General features: G+C 40.4%; 2 protein-coding genes across 4 annotated transcripts in view; one reads left to right on the top strand and one right to left on the bottom strand.

The window, feature by feature from the left end:
* Positions 1 to 3,322: 3,322 nt before the first annotated feature.
* Positions 3,323 to 13,150, bottom strand: LOC101852026 (CCR4-NOT transcription complex subunit 7). Of its 3 annotated transcripts, XM_005100021.3 has the most exons (6): positions 10,621 to 11,366; positions 8,452 to 8,645; positions 7,357 to 7,515; positions 6,154 to 6,331; positions 5,373 to 5,450; positions 3,323 to 4,798 (listed from the first exon to the last, which is right to left on the bottom strand). In XM_005100021.3, exons 1-6 carry the CDS (start codon positions 10,729 to 10,731, stop codon positions 4,646 to 4,648), a joined length of 873 nt encoding a protein of 290 aa, XP_005100078.3. In that variant the 5' UTR covers positions 10,732 to 11,366; the 3' UTR covers positions 3,323 to 4,645. The 3 variants fall into 3 exon arrangements, with proteins under 3 accessions (XP_005100078.3, XP_035826087.1, XP_035826088.1); XM_035970194.1 differs by lacking the exons at positions 3,323 to 4,798; positions 5,373 to 5,450; positions 6,154 to 6,331; positions 7,357 to 7,515 and adding an exon at positions 12,830 to 13,149 and having other exon boundaries at positions 8,557 to 8,645; XM_035970195.1 differs by lacking the exons at positions 3,323 to 4,798; positions 5,373 to 5,450; positions 6,154 to 6,331; positions 7,357 to 7,515 and adding an exon at positions 12,830 to 13,150 and having other exon boundaries at positions 8,585 to 8,676.
* A 9,934-nt stretch (positions 13,151 to 23,084) lies between these two features.
* The window catches only part of LOC101851809 (vacuolar protein sorting-associated protein 37A), a 26,372-nt gene continuing 25,606 nt past the window's right edge, over positions 23,085 to 23,850 (top strand). The window contains exon 1 of the mRNA XM_005100020.3: positions 23,085 to 23,312. Coding sequence (XP_005100077.1) covers positions 23,215 to 23,312 — 98 coding nt within the window. The 5' untranslated portion in view covers positions 23,085 to 23,214. The remainder of the gene's footprint in view (positions 23,313 to 23,850) is intronic.

Here is a 23,850-nt window from a genome sequence, read left to right as displayed (position 1 = left end):
GATGGAGGTGGGGGTTCAAAGGCCCAGCCAGTGGGATCAAGGATCACTTGTCCGATCGGCAAGCAGTGGCCAAAACTTCACAACTCTCAATTGCTATCCTGTCTGATAATGACATGCGTCAGTCTTACTTTTATCCAATTACCACCAGTGCTTGCCTTTCCTAGGAGGACCACTGTTTGACCTATTAAAAACAGAAACGCTTGAACATCTTTGGTTCCACCCTTAGCCCCACCCACCAATGCCACCCCTCACTGCCATCATTGTAACAACGATTCGAGGAACTCTTTTCTCGGCTGACCGTACGATCAGGGCGGCAGGCATTGGTCAATCTCATTTCACACCTCTGGCTACCCAGGAAAGTTTCCGTTGTGGCTCGCTACTCGAGCACTCTCACGGGAAGTCGTGAGATTTCACACCCACACTACACTGACCATCTGCATCACTCAGGGCTCGCATGAAGGGGTAACATCTACCCCCCAAATTGCACCCCTACTCTTCTTCCTCGCCCAGCGGTATTGCCAGCCATAGCGTTAAGTTTAGAGTCGGCGGAACCAAACTTTCGAGCTTTGTTTCAAATCAGGGTTGAGCGGGCAAAGCATTTTCCGTCTCAGACAGGTGAAACCCTTGGAAGGGAACTGATTTTTCTTTCCGTTTCCGCGTTGGACAGGTTTCCGTTTTATACATGTAATTAAAGAGGAATATATCAAGGGGGGAGCGGGGAGATTCCGTTAAAATAGGTTAGACTGTTTCTGCCTGCAGGGAAAAGAAAACCGACAAGTACTAACTTGTCTGTGAGAAAAGAGAATGAATGACACAATAACGGGAGAAAGCAAGATGGAATGTACTCCTCAGGCCCCTGCAAGAACTCGGAGTAACTTTACTAACAAGATCATTTATCCAACAGTGTACTTGATTTTTACGAGCATGGCCATTTGATCTACATAGAATGTAGAAACATCCTTACCTAACAGGCAGGCACGTACATGTACCGGTATTGAAGGTATAGTCGAACCTGTGTAAGACGGCCACCAATTGTCAAGGAGAAAAGTGGTCGTATAAGACAGGTGGCCGTCTAAAGCCGTACAAAGAGAACGCTTGCTCGCGATAAAAGCGAGCGCGTTGGGACACGCGCGTGAAATGTTACTCAAAAGTTGCTTGTTGCGTACAAAAAACACGTTCGCTTTATGGCGCCTGAGATTTCAAGCGACGCTTGAAAAGCGTAAAGAATCAAAAGTTAATTCTTTCTCGCTTGCAAGCGTGTACTTGGTACCGCCCCCCATTGTTGTCTGGCTGTCTGGTCACGACTTGGGTGGTTCAAAATGTATTTTCTCTCAGTCTCAGTGACAAAAGCACCGAAATGGATGTCGAGTCTTTGGTATCAGCCGTGTTTGAAAAACCTGCAATTTGGGACACGAGAAGGAAAGACCACGCAGATATACTTGAATGTCTCTTGTCTCATTCTCATGGAGGACTGAAAAAGAGAAGGGCTTCTTTTAAGTACAGGGAACAAGTGGTGATATTCACCTTCCACTCGCCTCCTTTTACTTTTATTTATCTTATGAACTCCCATTCTTTTGCGTTTTCCTAGGATAGTTTTAGGCAAAACACTGTCTTGCATTACTAGCAACAACAGTTCGTCTTCACTCGAATCCGTCATGGCGCCAAATGCCCAAGTTCTGACCAGTCACAAGCGCGATTTGCAATCTTTCTCTGTGTACACCTCAACGACAAGCAAGCGCTTTCTTCGCGAGCAAGCGTTCTCTTTGTGCGTACCTTTGGGCAGGACTGATCAAGATGAAGAAAACAAACCATTCCTTTCTGAGGTCCCAACCGAAGATAGCCACATTGTTTTCGCAGGGTTTTTTTCTTCTTTTTAAAAATTTTGTTCTATGGTAAAACAAACACACGGGTCGCCACCACTCGGAGAACGAGCGACGCTTCAGTCACAAGTTCATTCATGTTGACGTCCATTGTTACTTTGTTACAGACTGGGTAAACAGTGACCACTCATCTCACTTACGACTTGTGTATGAGTTGTGGGCGGGGCTATTAAGTTATGGCTATTGGTTATGAGGGATCACACGCCCTTCCTCACCAGCAGCTGAAAATTTGTTTCCGGGTACCTATTGGTCAACAGTGGGAGGGGCCTACGCAACATGACCGGTTGGAGGGACTATCTTACAACAACGACAGGTGATTTGATTATGACGGCTCGCCCACAACGCCAGGGGCCAATGCACAATTTATGACAAAACGTAATGGAGTCACCAAGGTGGCCGTCTAAGGTGTTATTGCTTTGTGTGATAGGGGTTGTTTGTTAAAATATGGTGGCCGCGGCGGACAGGTGCCCGTTTTACACAGTTAAATTATATAGAAAAAACGCAAGGGGGGAAATGAAAAGTGGCTGTACAGGTGGCCGTCAGGGCAGGTTCGACAGTAATTTGTAATTCTATAGCACCCGCTCCCGTGTGAACACAGCTCGAGGCGCTTTACATAAAAATGCAGGTACGAACAATATGAACGCACGCACGCACTCATGCACGCCCACACACAAACACACATTACATGCTTACAAAAGCCCTCATGACTGTATATGTATTTTTTAAAGTTTTACACTTACACAGACATTCAGTTTTGGATAGGAATTTAAAATTTCGTCTGGACGGCCTACTCTTCAAATTTAGAATCCCCAACGGATCTTGAACTTGAATGCATGAAGCTCCACACAAGATTTTTGGTCTTTATCCAAGAAGACCCACTGGTCGATCCTACCTACCCTCGAATCAGGGGAAACGAGAAGAAACTCGGATGCTGGCCATGGAATTTAACTCTGAACTGAAAGGCAAACTGCTTATCAGCAGAGCTACGGAGTCCCGTACAGAAACAATAGAAAGAAAAGAACAAGGACTTCCAGGCACCCTCTAACCAAGCTTACTGCACAGGATGAAGAACCTTTATTTGCAATCCTCAGCCTGTAGACATTCAAAGTCCAGGAAGCCAAACTCCCAGCCTGGGAAGGAAAACACTTGTCACTTACTCCACGGTAGATATACCTATTAAATAGTATAGACAGGAAGTGAGTAGGGGACACTGGCTTTTCTGAGGTTGAGTTTAAGTTTCATGGTGCTTCACAAAAAGTCATAGGAAATGAAGCAGTTACAAGAGAGTAATGTGTACATAGACCAACAACACAATATCTACAACCGTATAATTTCGTACTCCTATTACTCATATTATCCCTTCATTCTCAATGGTCAATGCAAGAGATTCCATTTCCATTATTTGAACAACAGACTGTTCAGAAAGAAAAACAACAGTCAAATGGAAACATCAAATCTTTTATTCCTGGGACAATTGGCATATTGACAACTTCATGTATGAAAAATGAAATACAAGGCAACAGTCCCAGCACTGCCACAAGTACGGAAAATGAATGGAGGAGTATGATGACATGAAGAGAGGGAGGGTGGTGGGGTGGAAATTAAGTACAAAGAAAAATAATTTTCCAAATAAACAGAAGAAAATCTGAAAAGTTAAAAAAGAAAAAGAAAACTGGAGCATAAACAGCAGGGAGTACTCTTGATACTTTCACACTTCATATGTTTGTTCCCATTATCATGCGTATCCTAGTGGAAACAAAATCGACCAAGTTTTGGTCATTTTCCCATTTGAAAAAGCATCAAAACCACCACAGCTGCTTCAAAGGAAAATCTGACAAAAAAGGTGCGAGCACATTACAACTTTTGAAAGTCATGTAGGGCCACAATGTTATCCAAAGAAAAGAATCAGAGAGAAAATTCTCAGTTTATTTACTCTGAGTAACATCTAAGAAAGCAGGATAAACCACAAAGTCTGACAAATTGTGTCATTACTCCCTCCCACATAGAGAAAAAGATGGTACTTTTATGGACAATATAAACTGTGACGCTATAAGAAAAAAGTTACAACATAGATACAATTGAATAGAGAAACCACGTAGGAGAATTTTAAATATAATAATATACTGGCACTTGGTATGAAAACATTGTGGCCCCAGGCAGACGATCAAGTCAAGTGTTTGACTATCATTGTCCAGGAAAAGAAATAAATTAGGGATGACAACAGTACTGATCGAACATCTTGTAGTTCTATTCCCAAAGGGACACTAGAGCACATGATGCTTGAACAAATCCAGGAAAGTCTACGCCATGACTGACGACCCAAACAAACTTCTGTTGACCAAAATAGTTTTAGTTTTCTGCTCTTGGGCAGAACACACACCAGGCCAGCCGTTACAATGCAGAATTTCCCTGATCACTCATTATGAGAAGTTCCGGACGATCGTAAAGTTCTTTGTATCAACATTAAATTACATACAGGCATTAGAATTCTGTAAAATGGCAGAACGCCAGCTCAATAAAATCGATGTCAACACAAATCTTTCAACAGTAAAAGGCAATTAAAATGAAGCATCTCTTAATGGTTGATCAAGGGTTAATGCATAAATATTTTCAGAGTTCAAAATGAATCCCATTCCCTATCCACCCAGGAAAAAAAAAGGCTTACGCGTTTACTAAGAAAAGATTAAAAAGCTATTAGAAAAATTAAATAAAAAAGTAAAAATAAAAGATGTGATATGAGATGAAGACAAGTGAATCTGTGGAATCTATGGGGCTCCTCCAGTGGCTCCATTGTCTGTGGTGTCATATTCTCCGTATGATGCGCCATTGGTCACATTAGCAGCGCTGGAAGCAAATGGGCCTAGTCCGTACAGGTGGCCAGAGTACTTCTCTCTCTCAATGTTGTTCTCAAAGTAGAGCTGAAATAGTTTTAGTAAAAATTTTATGGCACTTGCAACTCATAGACCATAAAAGAGCTGAAGACTAAGTGTTACCAGAGAGTACCCTACACTGAAAAGATAAAGGGAAGATGGATGTTTGATAGGAAAGAATTTAGTAAGAGTTTTACAGTGCTCTCAATTATTAAAGCATGAGCACCCACAACGAACCACAGCGCTTAATATTTTAAAAGGGTTTAAGAAAAAAAGAGGAACACATCATCAAAACATTTATTTAACAAAGCAAAGGAAAAGCAAGCTAGAAATAACAGAAGGAAAGAAAAACCAGTAGCGTAGTCCAATCATCTGCACACTGAAATTTCACAGCGAGTACATAAACAAGTGGACGTTAAATATGGCAACAAAAATCTTGCTCCAAAACCATATTTTATACTGAAAAAATAAGTTTAAGCTGAGAATCTATGTTGCAAGGCTTTGGCTCTTCAAACTGGCGTCTCGCAGGGCCAGACTGACAAGCCCAGCTTCTCTCGTCTGGTATTTTATCTATATACTATCATATATCTATATACATACAATATCTTGGAAGTTTGCCTACCTCTCTCATCTTGAAGAAAGCCATTCCTGTGAGGAGACTGTCACTCCCGGCCTGGTGCTGGGGACCCACGCGCTTTATCTGAGGAACACATCCAGTTACAAATGGGTTTTAAAAACATTTTATAGATATATATATTTTTAATATAGGTTCTTTTATGCCCTCCTTGATGCAGATTAAATCACTTAGGAGGCAGGCTTCCAACCCTGCCTGCAAGGGCCAGCCCGGGTTGCCTGAATACAACTTTCCAGAAGGAAGACCTGAAACACTTGATAAAACCCCCCCCCCCTCCAAACAAGCCCCATAGTACAACAGGTATAGCTATAGCGTCTAGTGAACAATTGACAACGGATGTACACAACTCAAGACTGGTGGTGAAGAACAGTAGATATCTAGTGAACAACTGACTTACAAAGTTCTACTTGACATTTTTCACTGTTTTGAGTTACCAAGACCATGAGACCAAAAACCAAATGTTCTATCTGCTCTATTAAAATCGTAAAATTATTGCCAAAGTGTTCAAAGAATTGCATTTGGAAAAGCTTGACATGTTGTGAAACCTTTTACATCAAATTTGTCAAAACTAGGTACTAAGCAGATAGTTTGATTAAGTAGGTGTTTTAAGGCACTATTAACTCAGTTTTGATCATTTGAGCAGACAGAGCCTTGTAATTCTGAGGTAGCTAAATGATGATGGTGAATCTAGACATATATCTCCACACTTTCTAGTTCTATCATTAAATCATTTTAAGGCAAAGACAGTAATGGAATTGCCTTATTGTACCTGCAGATAATCCGAGACCTCTTGTAATCCTCCCTTTAAGTCCTTGCATGACTTCATCAAGTATTTCACGTCGTAAATGTCAGGGCAGTGGAGTCGAAGTTTGGCAAAGAATTCCTCATCATCCTCCTCAAGGTCTCGGTTTTGTAACATTTTGATGAAGTAGCCAAAGTCATAACCACTGGAGAAAAGATTAACGTGAGACAATGTCGGGCCATAGTTCACACTGGCTCAGAAAAATAGCTGTCACATGGGGCCAGGAAACAACGCAACACAGACAATGGGAGCTGGGAGCGGTCAAGAATCATTCAATTCATACAAATGATGGATGCTGGGCATGACCAGGAAACATTAACACAACTTTCCACATAGACAAAAAGTGAACCTGAGAACAGCAAGTGAAAAGGGAAAAAAAAAAAATGCTAATAAAAAACCCATACGAAAATTTTGAAGAATTATAGAATGAAAAGGCAGCAGTTATTTTACATAAATCATTGTTAATTCTTAGTTGTAGTGTGTTAATAAAAGCTGATATGTTTTGTTTTTACTGCTGTCCTTACGTCTTTATAATTACTGTGTGGTTGTGAAAGTTATTTACGTGGTTGAACTGGTTCTTCTTGTCACTGAAATATTTTATCTTGAGCAAATGAACTATTATTATGCTGAGTGATCATGTGATTGATGTAAAGCACTCAGAGCTTATACTCATATGGGATAGAGCGCCATAAATGCAATCTGTTATTATTATAGTCAGCCCCTGCCATTGTTCACAACAAGCCCTGAACAAGAGAATCTAAAATACACGATATAAACAAAGGATTTTTTCAAAGTTATTGACATCTGTGTCCTGACATGGTGGAATCAGGCACCCGTCAATATTGGGCACATTGAGTTATTGGCACAATCTTAAAACCTGTTCATTTGCCTTGCTTTTGATGTAAAAAACAAACACCAAGCTATCTTACATACAAGTCGATATATTTGTGATTGAAGGAGGAGAGGGTTGCCTGGTGTCAGAAGTTATATTAGCGAGAAAATGGCTACCAAATTTTTATGATTTTCATATCTCGTGTCCCTTGAAACGGCACACTTACATTTACAGTTAATTCTGTAAAACTATGATGTGCGTATTAGGATATGGGGCCAAGATGCCCTGATTTGAGCATTTGTTTAACATCAAATAACAATTGTTAGATCAGGACTTACCTGTGAAAAGAGAGGAACACATTGGGCTGGAGCACTACCCCAGCACCAATCAGTTCTGCAGCAAAGTCAAAGGGGTCCATGCCATCCCGCTCGTGTCGTTCAAACTGTATCCCAGACTTTCTCAAAAGTTCTATAGATTCCTGAGCATACATGTCATCTCTGTAATGGGAACAGAATGTGCGACAATGGGAACAGAATGTGCGACAATGGGAACAGAATATGTTTAGTTTCAGTAAGAGTTTTACGACATTTGCAACACAAATAGGCCATATAAGTGCTGCTGAAGACTACAAAAGGAGATATTTTTTTGTTTTAGTAAGTTTTATGGCACTTGCAACACAATAAGGTCACATAAATGCCAAAGATTAGGGGTGTTACAAGCGAGTAACAAACACAAAAAAGGAAAGGAGACCAAGACAATAGATGTTTGATAGGGAAGAAGAAGTAAACTACACCAGAGCACCCGCCAACCACCCACAAAGGAGAGATTTAATAAGGATGATAGATGTTTGATAGCAAAGTGGTAAACCCAAACCAAAGCACCAACCAACCATCCTCAAGATATTATGTGAGAACAATGGGAATAGAATATGTAGGAACTATGGGACCAGAAAATGTTGGGTACAGAATATGTCGGAACAATGGAAACAATGTTGAAGCAATGGGACAGAATTTGTAAAAAGGTTGAATATCATTACAGTGAGCAACGGTAACGAAATATGTCACAATATGAACAAATATAGTCACAAGAGACAAATGACAGATGCAAGTACTGCTTCTAAAAATAATGGCACAACCAGATCGGGATTGAGATTACAACAGCGTACCACCCATAGACCTTGAAAAAGGTTGTATACTTTTATCTGCGTAGATATGAGTGAGTGACCTCACATGCCAATATTCCAAAATGCAACCACAGCAGACCCCATTTAAAGTTGTCAAGTCAAACATGAACCTGACTTCCACAACAATGTGAAGAAATGCCTATCTTTAAAGTAAAATGATTTACATAAGATAAAAATGTACCAATATAAACTACCGAGTTTGGCTTACACTTAAAAAAATTTAAGTAAGAACAAAGCAAACCAAACTTACCCCAAACAAAACTTAAAGTTGAACTGCCACGTTGAAACAGGTTCTGCTCTTTCACCAGCCTGATTAAAGAAGGTGAAGCCGATCTGAATGATTTTCAACAGATTGACGTTGCACTTCATTTGATGATATGTGTACTCTTGAGTGGAGCGGAACTCTCCGATAGGCCTTGCGACGACACCGGGAAACTCTGTGTCCTGGTGAAGAGCCAAGCAAACATGATGCAGGCTACGTAAAAAAGAACCATGGCTCCATTCTCATACAGACTCAGTGATCAGTAATACAATCGAATTTGTCCAAAACAGCAACTGATCGCCGAGGAGAAAAGTAGTTCACCTTACACAGGTGGATGTAAGCGAAAGTCACCCCCCCCCCCCAAAAAAAAACAACAACAAAAAAACACCAAAAAAAATTTATTTTTTTAAAAAATGAGGGGCAAGTTAAACTGGTTGTATGTACAGGTGATTCTTTTGGACAGGTGGTCGTTAGAGCAGGTTCGACTGTACTAACAGATGAATCGGGAATAGCAGTAGATCTAATAGTAACCATTAATGTTCAGGTTTTAGTTGTTAAATTTACAAAGGTCAGATGACCAAGAGACAAATTAATTAAGAGATAGAGTAAATTGTTAGCAGCACTGTCGAAAATATACAAATACGATGAAGAGGTCACAGTTAAGTCTCTAGTTTTACCCCCTATTAATACTTGTTACAACTCTAGACACATGACTTAGTTTTAGTAGAGGTTTTACGGCGCCCGCAGCTGCATAAGGTCATATGAGCGCCAGAAGATTAGAAGTGTTACAAGAGAATAACAAACACAAAAAAGAAGAAGGGAAGATCAGGACGATAGATGTTTGATAGGAAAGAAGAAGCAAACCACACCAGAGAACCCGCCAACCGCCCACTGAGACACATGACTAAAGACACCTAAGACAACCCCTTCTATCAGTGACACAAGGTAAAAGACACCTTCCTTTGGCATTGACACAGGATTAAAAACAAGACAACCCCTCTCTAGCAGATGCTGGGCAAAAGACACCTAAAAACAACCCCTAAGGGGAGACACAGGTGTCAAGGGAAACATTCCCACCAGTAATGAGCCTTGCAAAACAAAAACAATATAATTCAATCTTAAAAAGGATAGGAAAGAAAATATAATGAGAACTACAAAATGCAGTTGAACCTGCTCTTACAACCACCTGTCCAAGACAAAAACTTGTACTGGCCACCACTTTCACCTTGGTGATTTTTTCCTACATTATAATCACATCGTCAAAGAGGACCACCTATTTAAGACGACCACTTTTCTACCCTCAACAACTGGAGGTCGGCTTGGACAGGTTTGACTGTATATGACACTATGGCCTGTTGTGAAGGTACACTGCGGATCTGTCTGTGTATTCAATAAAGAGACATCACAGGAATATCTACCATGTGGGGCAATAGACCACAACACAGACATAATATAATTATATATATAGTCCACTTAAACCGAAATCTGCCGGACTGCCGGATTTTCTTTGGTTTATAGAGGGCCATGATTTGATGACAATGTAAAGTTGGGAATGCCATGCTCAGGGCAAATTTCACTTAGTAACATTTTTCATCTACTTCTTTCAGTAACTGCAAATTGAGCTGCAAGCAGTACTCATTGTACTTCCTTTGACATTTTCAATATGATGTGCTGAACAGTCACACAGAACAGACGAAAGAGTAGATCAGCACATCGTACTGCTATCTAATAATGTTATGTCATCTGCTTTCATCTTCACTTTCTCTCCCCCTCCCTCCCCACTCCTTTTTTCCCTCCTCTGGACTCTTGACCCCTCCCCCCTGCAACTCCTGGCACGTCACTGCTGTTTTTCAGCTACACTCCTGATCTTAGGGTAGGTATGATCAAACACCTAGTCTTCTCGGACAAGGGCGAAAAAATCTCGGAAGTCCTGTACGCAAGTTGCATTCATTAAAGATCAGCCCACCACCAAGGCAAAATTCAAAATTCCTACCAAACGGAAAATGCTTAATGTGTCTTGCGTGCTGATATGACATTATGCAGCTGCGAGTGCCATCAAATACCAAATAAAGATACAGATGGTAAAGAAGAACTTAACATAACTATCATGTATGAGTCAGTATCAATACAATATGGAAACAAAATAGAGGAACGTACCATAGCAATGTATCTGTGAGTCTGCACCACTCGGCTGATATTTCTCAACTCTTCCTCCATGTTGGAGGCCCACACGTCGCGGATACCATGATCCTCCACAACGGCTGGCATGTTGGTGCTTGTATCAGCAGCTGGCTCAGGAGGTGCTGCGTCCTCTGGCGGAGCTGGCCGCTTTTCTGGCAAGGTAATGGCCAATGGCCGTGGGATCTGAGGGCCGGGGTTGCGAAGGTACAAAGGTACTCGCACACTTTGAGTCCGTTGCTGTTGAGCCTGTTGCTGTGCCAGCAAATGTAGAGCTCTGGGCTGTAATAGCTGTTGCTGCCCTCGGGGCTGCTGCAATTGCTGTTGAGGCTGTTGGGGCTGAACCTGGGGCTGCGATAGCTGCTGTTGCTGCTGCAGGTGTTGTCGTGGAAGTAACTGGAGCTGAACCTGCTGCTGTTGAGGTGGGAGTGGCGGTTGCTGCTGCTGTGGCTGTAGACGCTGCTGATGGATAGCCAGAGACTGCTGTTGTTGCACTTGTCGAAATGGTGCTGCTGTGGGGAATCTGGGAGAAGCAGGGAATTGCTGATGATACTGAGAAAACTGGGGAAAACCTGGGTGCTGAGCAGGGCGTATGTGCTGGGGAAGTTGCACAGGCCTTTGTGGGAGCTGTACAGCTTGCGGCGGTTGTTGTACGGGCTGCTGCGCAAGTCGTACGGGCTGTTGTACAGCTTGATGGTGTGGCACAGTTTGCTGCTGTTGATACCCTGCAACAAAAAAGTAAACATTTACATTTCCCAAACCTGAAAAGGACAGTAGTCGCTGTTACAAGTCTCTAGACTTACCAGAACCAATTATTTCTCCAGAGAAAGACCTTCTGTCATGGGAGGGCCTGAAAAACTACATGAACTTATTTGATTTGTTTCAAAATGTTGGCAAAAATATACATAATGAAACATTTAAACGAATAAACAGATTTTTTTCTTATTTAATATCAAATGCCAAAAAGGAAAAGTTACAGTTAGAGCTTCGTTCTGTAAATGCTGGTCTATATTGCACGGATCAGCCTAGAAATTCAACCAACATTCAGCCACCTAGACAAAACATGAACAATGCAGGCTGCCACATATATATATAAAATTTGATAATGGTTCTCAACATTATGTTCAATCAAGGACAAAGTGATCTACCAATTGATGCAAAAGGGTAGTGAATTGCCCCCCCCCCCCCCTGGATAATTTCTAAATGAAGTGAAAAAAAAAGATTTAACAAAACTAAGAGAAGATAGCGTTTGAAATTGCAAGTGGCTATTCTCCGGCGTCGCGCCGGTCAATAGATAAGAAGCTATTCTCCGGTGTCGCGCCGCCGGTCTATTACTAATTTGTCGGCGCAGATTTGCAAATACCTCTCTCATCTGTTTGTTTTGGAAAGAAATTCCCACAACTTTACCACTTCCATTGATACAGACGATAGGTTTTCAGACACAAACTGCCCCAATTCCTCCAATTTAGAATTATGTTGGGTGCTAGAATAAATGTGACGCGAGTTCATAACAAAGAGTGAGCAAAAGAAGGAGAGTCACATTTTCACTGTTTACAAAAATGGAGATACGACAAGAAAGCACTGAAGTCGCGACATATTAGTCAAATTGATCTAAAATTACAACAAGAAATAAATTAAACAGCAAGCTATACTATATATGACTAGACAGGATTTTAGACACAAAATCAATTTTGTCCGTTTAAATAAACAATCATTATTTCAAAATAAGCAAATGGACGATGAAATAAATGAATAAAGTTATGTTAGACAATTACCATAGATAAAATACAATGAAAGGTAGACTTACTAGGCCTAGTTATGACGCCGGAGAATAGCTTCCGATCTATTGATCGGCGCGACGCCGGAGAATAGCCACTTGTTTTGAAATTTGATGAAACTATCAAATATGGCGGATGTTTGCTTGGTTACCGTGTGCTTATTATAATAAATAATTACTTGAATTTATTCTTTTATGTATGACTAATAATGAGTAATATGAATATATCATCGTTGCTATATATAGCCAAGGAATATGGATTTTAGAAATTTCACCAGCAGATGGCCTTTAAGTTGAAGACACAACATTTTTGTTCACTAAAGACGAAAGTAGCAGTAATAGCATTTTCAAATGTATAATAGAGGTCAAGTCACACAAAAATACACCCAAAACCCAACACAGATAGCTTACCTTGGGCTCGAACCACTGGCATATTTCCATACATGTAATTATATGACGTACTTGACGAAGAATAATAATAAGCCATTTTAAAATTCTCCTGTTCCACACAATAAGGACTTCAAACGTTTAAAAATATCTATGGGAAAGCTAAAATACAGGTAGTTCTTTGCATTTCAACTATGAGGTTACTATCTTAGTTATGAAGGCATCAACAACACAATTTTTGAGCTGGATATATCTTCAATGTTAAACATCACCCATGGAACATGAGAATAGAAATGAAAAGTTAAAATTTCATTCAGTCTGATCCATGAGTTGATCCCTAAAAGGCTGAGAAGCAAGGGTCAGCCCCCTCAAATAGTTTCTGTTCTGTGAACTGAATTTCACTCACTTTTCTGATGTTTCCCTGTGAACTTATCTCAACCCCTCAAATTGACCCCTGACCCTGGTCCACCCAAAAAAATTTTTTTTTTTAATTGCTCTGTCAACACAAGAAACCTTGAAACAGAGCTTTAAGAGAGCAAAAGGAGACTTTACTTTCTTTCCTGTCTTACTTAGTCCCCCCCCCAAAAAAACAAAAAAAACAACAACAACAAAAAACAAACAACAAACACACAGATAATCCCATAGTAATAAACTCTCTCTGTACTCATGAAGACAAAATATAATGAGAAAAAGCCTCTTTATAGAAAGAACAACCCCCTACCCCACTCACCCCCAAAAAACACACCAAACAAACAACAAAAAACCATAATCACCCCCCCCCCCCAACCAACAAATAAATAATTTTAAAAAAAATTTATGCCACTTGATTGCTATTTTTCATGACTTTGACATGTGAAAGGTATCAGGATACTTGGCCTTTATCATGCAAAAGAAAGGTAAAAGAAATGAAAAGATTTGCATTGGTTTCTATGAAGATGTTTCTTTTACTTTTGTCAGGAGTTGTGTTTTCTGTTACAAGGTGAAGAATTTACAGGTACCCACAATTCATTGTAAATAAAAATGATGATTAAATTTACTTTAAAAGCAAGCCATGAGGAACAATGTATGTAAAGAACCTGACATGACAAAATCAGGACTACCCATACACCAGGCACATTATGTTTTCGTGATTGACAAATAAAAAAAAAATTAGCAATCTGGAGTAAAAATTCACAATATGGCCATGAATAGTAGTCTTTTCCTCTGGGGTGTCAAGACAGAGGTTGTAGGTTCATGGATGATCGTAACTTAATGTAAACAAACGCGAATTGAAAAAGACAGGCTGGTCCTAGTTGAGTCGGGGGGAGGGTGTACGTTTGTTGTAGACTGTCGGTTTGACTCTTGAAAAAACACAAGACACAGATGGAACAGAAGCATCACAAAAGTAATTGAGCATCACCACACACCATGTGTTGCACTGCAGCTAATTGTCTCAAACAATGACTCGTTTAAAAAAAATATTCTTATATTGGCTCAGGCCACCACCCACAATGCAAAGCTCAGAAATGTTTTATCCCCTTGTCCAATCAACGTTTGCCTTGTACTTTGTACTCATGGTATTGGGGACAACCAATGTTTCGCTTAGGGCACAGTGGCATTGAGCAACTACAGGGGCTGTGAGCACAAAGTGTTGGCATACAGACCTGCCTAGTTGAGACTTTAAAAATTGGTAATGAAAAGGCAAACAATTAGTAACTTGACTTAAAAATTAACAATAGTATAATTCTCCTTCTATGAAGTAGGGGCCTACTAAAACAAAATAAAGAACGTGGAATCAATAACATCTTCACAAAAGACAGAGTGACGTTCCCTCGCGGGGAAAATGGAAGGAATCCTGAACTCAAAGTGTGATAAAAAGGTGCAGTGCGGGAAAAAAACCCAACTGCTATTGTTGTGTTCGAAATATAGAATCAAGACGTACTGTGGAAACTTCACACCCGATACATCATACCACAAGTCGTATAAAGAACAAACGATACTAAACAGTAATCGGTCAATTGGAAACCCGCGTATAACTAATACTCACGATAGTCTAAGAATTATTTCCGCGCCATAAGTCGTAGATTTAATTATTCATAAAATTGACCCGATTTCCGTAATGTTCATAGTATATTCGTATTTTCACAATGGGGTCAAATTTCAGGCATACTATCATAATATTGCGAAAAATTAGTCGTAAATACAGGCAGGTCTGACATATATGATGTAGTCAGTGAATGTCCAGGTATAATTATTCCTTCCCTACACATCGTGTGGGGTTGGGGAAGGGAGATTAGAGAAGATTGGTTGGGATATCTAAACAGCAGTAGCAATTCTTAAAAATTGAAATCAAAGATGTAAAGGCAGTATTATCTGAAAACTGATTTGTTAAAATCATGATGATTCCGCAATTACATAACGAACATTTTTTTCAAATTTTTCATTCAAAAAATTACCCCAAAAAAAGAACTAATATTTAAAAATTACTAATTTTCAAAATTTTTGCATGTCTATTACGCAACTATAAGCCACCCTGAAACATTAAAACTGAAACTTTCTGAAATCACAAAAGATTTCACCTACAGGGTCTGTCATAGCTGCCACTCAGGAATTTCAAAAAAGGAGTAAATTCATGCGAAGGTGTATGCGCACTCTCCGAAGACCGGAGTAAAATCAGTGAGATCCAGAGGCAAATATTGGAACATCTAGCCTATGTTTTTGGAAGGGAAAACTGTCATACTTGTTACAAAGTGGCTATTCGGAATCGACCCTGAACAGCCGCTGGAGGCTATTCTGAATCAAATTCCTGTGCGCGTGCCCAGTCATCGGTTGTACCGTAAATGAGGCCTATACTCGAGTTCGAATAGTCTCCTATTGCTATTCGGACTACTGGTAGGCTATTACACTGCGTTTCATGACTACAAATGGATCAAAACATAAAATTCATAATCAGTCCTCCTTGTAAGCGACCCCCCCCCCCCCCCAATTTCGCTCTCCATCTTACTTACCCAGGCCCGCCCTACAACCTTCAACCCCCTTTTTTTTGGCATATAGATCTATATTCCCTCCCATACCGTTGCCCACTGCCCGGCCCTACTATTATATTATCCTTTGTAAAGAAAAGACAACAGTTCGCACTGGGTCACCACGGTCGGCCCCCTCGCACTGGGTCACCACGGTCAGCCCCCATTTGTTGTAAGTTCCTTGGCCAGATCGTAGAAACCGAGGAAGGCCAAGGTCGAATTCCTTGTCTGCTTTACACCCGATCATAGCACACCTCGTGATTGTACACGCACATTGGAGTTTGAGTCTATTCGGACTCGAATTCAGACTCGAGAGTCCGAATAGCCTCCCGTGGCTATTGGCTACCGAATTAAACTGTATTTGAAGCATTTGACACAGTTTAGTGACTAAAAATTCAGTGTTTGTTGCCAGCTGATATCTCATAAAAAGATTTCTTATACTTTAAACTTGTGCATCGATGTAGAGCAGTATTGGATCAAGGAGGCAACACCTTTGCCATTGCACTGAGCGATTTCTTTATCTCACCAAACGCAAAGTGCAGCAAGCGGCTCATTCAATTTTCTAATGAATTTTTCAAGCCGCACACCGTCTGCTTCTTTCTCATTCCAGCTCCTTTTATTTTTGCAGTCTGCATCATTTTCTCTTGATTTTCCGCCGTTTTCAATTACAACTCGGCACGCAAACCTTCTGAAGCTTGATCGACACTGTTGCTCTGCAATAAACAGCAATGTGAAACTAGCGAGAGGCACAGAGGAACGGAAGTAGAAAGCTAAAGGCGGACATGCGCAAGACGCGTTTTCGTCTCTCTCCTGGTTCAGTGTTTTCCGCGTGTCAAAAAAAAAAGTATCGCAATTTGCGACCGAGAGCGGTCCAGCAGAGGAAAGTAGCGGGAAAAGCTAGAAGAAGTGGAGTTTCCACTATTTAGCAGAAAAGTGGCAGCTATGGTCTGTATACTTTGCGAATTTGTTCCCGGTTACCGGGTCTGTAACTTATAGGCCCTACACTTCGATTTATAGAAGATAGTGTAGAGCATTGTTTTCAGACTTGACACTACTTCATTTGGTGGCAATTGACACTACCAAAAAAAAAAAAAGAAGTGCCTATTTGCAATGCCGCGTTGCGATTAGCACCAGTGCTAAATAAAACGCTGTGTGTTATATGCTTAATCTACCTTTCTTTGTTGAAAGTTAGGATGGCCGAAGGGACAGCGTGTCTGCGTTTGAAGCCAAACCATTATTTTATGAGTATGGGTCCAATCCCGGTCCTGGAAGTTTTTTTTGTTTTTGTTTTCGTTTTTGTTTTGTCCTCTTCTTGACTGACCAACAAATTTTCCCCATAGTTATAACTTGCTTTGTAGTTGTTTTTTATGTAGTGATGAAGCATGCACATTCTGGTTTTGTCCCCAAGAGGAGCTCTACAAAGTAGGCCTTAGTAGATCTATAGTCTTCCTTACCAATTTAGGCCTGGTTAAAGTTCAATAGTGACTTTCCTTGGTTCTGTGAGTCTACTCATATATATTTTTTAAAATTTTAGGCTCAGGAGAAGAAAAAAAGTATCACCCAAAGCCTAGACCTTCACAACCGGGATTCAATGCCACGCTTTGAAACACTGAATATTAGACTTAGAGAACGTAAACAGCTTGTTTTCTAGGCCTAATTTAAAATTAAAGATAATATTTTTAGGTAGATCTATTGTACGACGACACTGTGGACAGGAAATACTGCTTATACCAAGTTGCACCGTATCATTATGTTTATCTAATTAAGTGTCTTTCGACTTACATGCTCAAACTCAAACGATTATGATGAGAGATGAACAAGACCATGTCTACTAGTCTACTTTTGTGCAAACAAAGTCAGAAACAAAAATTGTTAGATCTTTACTTGTGATCTAGATCTAGGCATACCCAATATTGATCGGAATAAGACAACGTCATAAAAAAAGGAGTCAAATCCAAGGAGGTTTATCAAGAAACTGGGAAAGCTTCACAATTCAGGTAGAACTACAATATTATTATGTAGAAACGATGACTACTAGATCTAGATTCTAGTACTGGCTTTTCAAATAGCATGGGAACTAGACCTAGGCCTATGCAGAACGCGTCGTTTTAAATAGCGCAAGAGCTATTCAGAATGTGGCGTTGCAATAGCGCCTGCTAAAAAAAGCCTGTGGCTATGCGTACGGCCCTATCGTACGCACCTCATAGCTATGCGTACAGCCCAGCCCCCCCCCCCCCCCCTACGGCCCTTAGATTTAGATAGAAGTGAGTTCACAGCCTTGATAATCGCTCAGCTGGACCGCGTCACTTTATCGATCGATATCTAGGTCAAGACAAAGATCGTGTATAACAAGATAGTTCACTCCTCTATAATTGAGCCAATTAAAAATGTGTCCTCAATATTCAGCGGCGCCCACTTCGAAAAAGTGTGGACTTTGCGATCGGAGTTACCCTACTTGTGCGAAAATATATAAATAAAATAAAAGTGAAACCAATAAACTGTGCTATTCCTATTCTTCTTCTGATGCAACGAAAGAGAGCTTCAAAGACTGCAGCGTCATCTGAACCAAAGTGCGGACTTCTGCAGACACCTTTTCGGCCGAGCGGACTATTTTGTTATGTACGAACTTTGGCCAAGAGACGCTCTTGAGGTCAAGATAACTTGCAAAGTCATTGGTCACTATTTAAAACTTTGACCTGTAATTGTAATTTACGGCACATCATTTTCCATGTAAGGAATGCTGAAATTTTCCATTGAAGTCAGCGTCTATGCCCTTTATAGCTGCGCGCTTCCCAATCTAAGTAGGTCATCCCTAAATAGGGGCTGCGCGCCTCCCGGCTCATGTCCTTTATAAAGGGCCTGTGCGCTATCATGGTTTAAGTTTGTCCACTTGTAGTGTCCAGTTTGATAGTTTATCACATGTGCCGCCAACAAAGTTTAGCTTATTATGCGAGGTGGAGGGCCGTACACATAGCCTCGAGGCCAGGCTATAGATGCGTATGGGAGCCGTACGCATTGCCACTTCGTAAAAAAACACCTGTAGTGCTATTGGCCCACAGGGGATACAATTTCCCCAAGACCATTTATCATTTGCCAACAAAATTGCAAGTTATCTCCCCTGTGTTTGGTTCCCCCATCCCCCCCCCCCCCCCCGGAATCCACAAAGTCCGTCAATCACATATTTTTAATTGAGAATGTATAGTTTTCCAAATACTAAAATTAAAAGGAAGAGGCTAGCCGTACTTAATGACGGCTAGACTGGCAGTCTAGCCGTACTTATTCTTAATATGATGGCTAGACTGACCATTTAAAAAGGCCAGCACTATTTCTCCGAACGTTCGGGAAAATAAAGCTAGGCACTATTTCTCCGAACGTTCGGGAAAATAAAGCTGGGCACTATTTCTCCGAACGTTCGGGAAAATAAAGCTGGGCACTATTTCTCCGAACACTGAAATCTCATCCTTTCCCGCAAATTTCGGATATTATATAGATCTATAAATATAGTATAGGCCTACCAAAGATTTTTCGTATACAATATGGTTCAATCGGTCTAAAAAATGTCCGCAGTAAATATTTATATAAAGAAATGCTACAATTCCAAACAGTTTTTCGCTACAGATATGACGTGTTGCCTATGAAGGGTGCTGCTCTTAAACGTAATGTGTTGTGTTCACTCGTGTGCTGTCTAGATCTAGATCTAGATCTACGGAGGGTTATTGATAACGACACATAGAACTGGCATCTGCGTTTGTCACTGCTGCGACCAATGTACTGACACTGGCAAGCCCCTTAATGTGTGTGATTCCACAATTTACATCTAATATCCTGCACTTTTTAAAAAAATTACGCACATTTAGTGTTAAAACAGCCAATCTTCTTCGGACAGGTGGACACATGCCCTTATTTGTTAATGTTTGTTGTTGTTGTGGGTTTGTGGGCTGTTCTAATTTTGATTTCTTTCTGTTGTGAAACCTTTCTTTTTCACGTTTTTACACTCATCTAAAAATCTCTAGACCAGCTCTTGAAAATTGAAATAGATATAGACCCAAAAATTTGCCCCTGTGTGTGTGTGTGTGTGTGTGTGTATGTATGTATGTGCATGTGTCTATGTGTGGTAGTAAGTGGAGAGTGAGGAGTGTGTGTGTGTGTGTGTTTGTTTTTCGGGCTTTATTTCAGCCTTTATTCAGTAACAGTTCAAAGTATACAAAAATAGAAACACAGGATCCATTCACTCCAGGGCTCATGAGTCGTTCATCTCTTTCAGTTTCACTTATTCATTCAATTCCCGTGTTTTCTCCCGCGGCTCATCCCCGTCCGCATGACTTTCACACTCCAACCCCTCCCTCCAGGCACACACAAAGAAAACCTCACTCATTCCCTTGCACCCTGCGAACCATGGACAATAATATAGGCAAAACACTGCCCGAGCTGCATTCCTTTCGTTCGTGAGCTGTGGACCAGGCCGGGGGGGGGGGTCGTCGTCTTGTAGTTGCTGTCACCTGTGGATACACTCACACATTCTTCCTTTCACCCGCTCTTTCACTCACAGTGTCTCTCCATCCACAGCTCAGCTCGTCATACCTTCAAAAGTTGCCCACTGGTCATGTTTAGTTAGTGTGTGTACATGTGCATGATGGTAGTGGGTGTGTGGTGGGTATTACTGAAGGTTGTCTGTAGACGGGCTTGCCATGCCTTGTTCCTTCCCAGACCAGAGGCAGAATGAAAGTTGGCGCAGAACTCTCGCAATAAATAGGCAAAAAATCACGAGACTGGAAGCCGGAAACCGCTCGGAGAAATAAAGATCGGCACTATTTCTCCTTAAAAAAAAATTTTTTAAGGCCTTAAAAAAATAGGCCTACTGAATTGTAAATATAAATTTTTTGTGTGCAGTACCTAAAGTATTTGTATTTGAGGAGACGAAACCAGGTGCCTTAATGATAGTGCATGTATTTTAAACCTCTTGTTTTCTAGACTAATGTAAATACTATTAATAGGGCCAAAGATAAGTACGGCTAGACTGGCAGTAAGTACGGCTAGCCTGGCTGTCTACCCGTACTTAATATTGATGGATGAATTGTAAATGAAATTTTTCGTTTGCAATGCCTAAAGTATTTGTATTTCAGACAAAACCAAAAGGTGCCTTACTGACTTGCATGTATTTGAACCTGAATAATTACTAGATTCTAGATCTAGATCTAATGAGACCTGAGTACTTAACAGGCTTGAGTCGATAGGGCCAAACCTAGATCTAAGTACGGTTAGCCACTTCGAAAATAAAAAGATGAACAATAGAGTAAGAAGTTACACATCTTCATCTTGTAATCCAACACAGTATACATAGGAGTAAACAAAGAAATAACTGTTCTCAATTATACCGTGAAAGTGGCTATTCTCACCCGCCCGGAAGTTCTCGCAAGATCAACTCCTCCCCTCTTCTCTCTCTCTCTGTCTCTTTCTAAATACTGTCTATCGGTGTGGACGATCAAATTGACCAAAACAAAGTTAAAAAATGATGTTAAAACACAAAAGTAAATAAATTTGGTTGTCTACAAAGATGCTACGGCTATTTAACTTTTCGAATCGAGCCGAACTACGCGGGTCGCCATTTTGTTTTGCCCGGAAATTCTCGCGCTACTCCTCTCTCTCTTTCTCTCTCTCTCTCCACTGCCCACAGACAAAATTGTACGCTTTTAGTAGGCTACAATTGTAATGGAACGTTTGTTCACGGCACAGAATTCTACAATTTTTCTGTTATCACAGTGTAGAATTCTGTGGTTTAGGGTGAACGCAAAATTTGGTGAACGCGCACCGGGTGAGAATAGCCACAAGACTCGCCTGCACTATTCTCACTCCGGGTGAGAATAGAGGTGGCCTTATACCGTAATATATTGTTATTATTATAATTGTTTGACGAAAGAAGCAAGCCCACATCCGGAGAAGCTAAATTCTAAATGAAATACTGTTCGCAGACGACCAAAGTCAAAGTCTACTGCATGACAATAACACTGAACTGCAGGAACACGCTGACAAACAATCAAATCTGTAGAAATGAGTGCGAGATGGAATGCCTCAGGAAAACATTAACAAGAAGAACGGATAAAATGAGAAAAAATAAAAGAGAACAAGTTGGGAAACACCACGTTTGAAACAGATCTACATTGAAAAAACAGCCCCAGCTTATTTGCCCATGTGGGCCAATAATAAGAGGAATAAGACAGCAAAAAAAAAATACTTGCCTCACACTCAAGTCACTCAAAAGTGTCACACACGTCTCACTCTCACTGACTGAGAACTGTAAACACTGTGTCTCAGCGATGCGTGTGAGAGGGTCACAGTGGCTGTACTGCAGTAATCTCTGTAGTCTACACTGTTGTCACAGTGTGTAGATCTAGACAAGTAATCACAGTGTAGTCAGTAGATCTAGATTCTAGAAATCTAGATCTAGAATCTAGTAGTGTAGTGTAGTGTAGTGTAGTGTAGTCGAAGTTGTGTGCTGAGGAAACGTGTCCTAAACTGTAAATTTGTTATTTCTCAACTGCTTAATACAAGCAAAACTGATGACCAAGACAGTTTATGTAAAAAAAAAAAAGAAAAAACTTGATTTCTATTAGGTTTTCATAACATGGAAACACCTAACATTACATTACACTAGTGAACCGACTTTCGACACCACAGCTTCGGCATTGTTGCAAGTGAGCGGAAGTAAATAAATTTTGAAGTCTCAAGCTCAAGTCTAATAAACGGATAGTCTAGATCTTAGTCTAGGTCGTGATAATAAAAATAATAGTTTCAGTTCAAAATTAGATGATATAATGGCTTGGTGTAGAACAATTTATTGAAACATTTAACTTTTACAACGCTATCTAGATCTAGATCTACTTGATTACATTCGGAAAAATGTTTATTTTATTTGAAATATTGCAAGGGTAGTCTGTAGGCTATGGTTTGTTCGGAAATTTAGAATGTACCCTTTGATGCTTTCGTCATTCATTCGTTCGCATTTTATTTCTTCGTACAAACCGTAATTATTTTGCAGTTGCTGTGGTGTTTTTATTAAATTATCATTGTTATTGCACTTTGTTTAACTCATTGGTGTAACATTTTATTTTTATTTATACTCATTCATGCCTACTTTTGAAACGAATGCACTAGGTTAGGTTTTAGTTATTTGTTTAGATTTTCTTTTCTGAATCTAGACCTAGACGTCGAGATTTAGTTTGGAAATGGAAAGCATTTGAGAAGAAAGGTTAATATTATTCTACTTCCTGCGCATTATCGATGACGTATTGCGCATTTAGAGTATTCCTGGTACTGGTTTCACTTTCCTGACGGATCGAGCATCTGATTTAGACTGAATGACTCATTAGTTTAGTCGTATTTTTCTCGGAGCTGAACAAAACTTAAGAGATGAATCGTCTTTTTGGTGGTGGGAAGAATAAAGGCCCTTCCGCCACAAACCTTCAGGCCCAAAAATCCAAACAAATTGAGAGCCTGAGAAAAGTAGGGTAAGTAGACCTCTAAACTCTAACTAAGACTAAGACCTAATCTAGAATCTAGATTCTAGATCTAGAGTTAGAGATCTAGATCTAAATCTAGCTAGATCTAGATCTAGATTTTCTTCTAGATCTAGAATCTAGAAATCTAGATAATCTAGGACTCAAGTTCAAGGCAGGTTAGGCCCAGGCCCCTAGGCCCTCTAGACTAGACGAAACTCTAGATTCTAGATCTAGCCCCTACATCTAATCTAGATCTAGATTCTAGATCTAGAGATTCTAGATCATGTAGATGTAGATCTAGGAAGGACTTCCGTAACGAGCGACCACCCCAACTTACGCAATAAAGATTAAAAGAAGGGACTTTGAGTGGGGAGCAATTGCCAAAGGCAGTCTTTATTTGGACTCGAGTCCGAATAGAAAAAATTCATATCGGACTTATCTCTGCAATAATGTCTTCCAAACTGAAAGCAGGACCCATCCTGATATACTCAGAGCATTAAGCAAAAACAAGCACAAAATTCAAGAATTTATGAAAAGGGGAGACAAT

The sequence above is a fragment of the Aplysia californica genome, unplaced genomic scaffold (assembly GCF_000002075.1).
Source record: "Aplysia californica isolate F4 #8 unplaced genomic scaffold, AplCal3.0 scaffold00233, whole genome shotgun sequence".
In the NCBI taxonomy this organism is placed as follows: Eukaryota; Metazoa; Mollusca; class Gastropoda; order Aplysiida; family Aplysiidae; genus Aplysia; species Aplysia californica.
This window is presented reverse-complemented; position numbering and strand designations above follow the sequence as displayed.

Coding starts and splice junctions, on each gene's coding strand:
- LOC101852026 (XM_005100021.3), bottom strand. CDS start 10,731: ATGCCAGCCGTTGTGGAGGATCATGGTATCCGCGACGTGTGGGCCTCC. Junction 7,516..8,451: donor AACTTTAAGTTTTGTTTGGG/GTAAGTTTGGTT, acceptor TTCCCATTACAG/AGATGACATGTATGCTCAGG. Junction 6,332..7,356: donor GTGTTCCTCTCTTTTCACAG/GTAAGTCCTGAT, acceptor TCTTTTCTCCAG/TGGTTATGACTTTGGCTACT.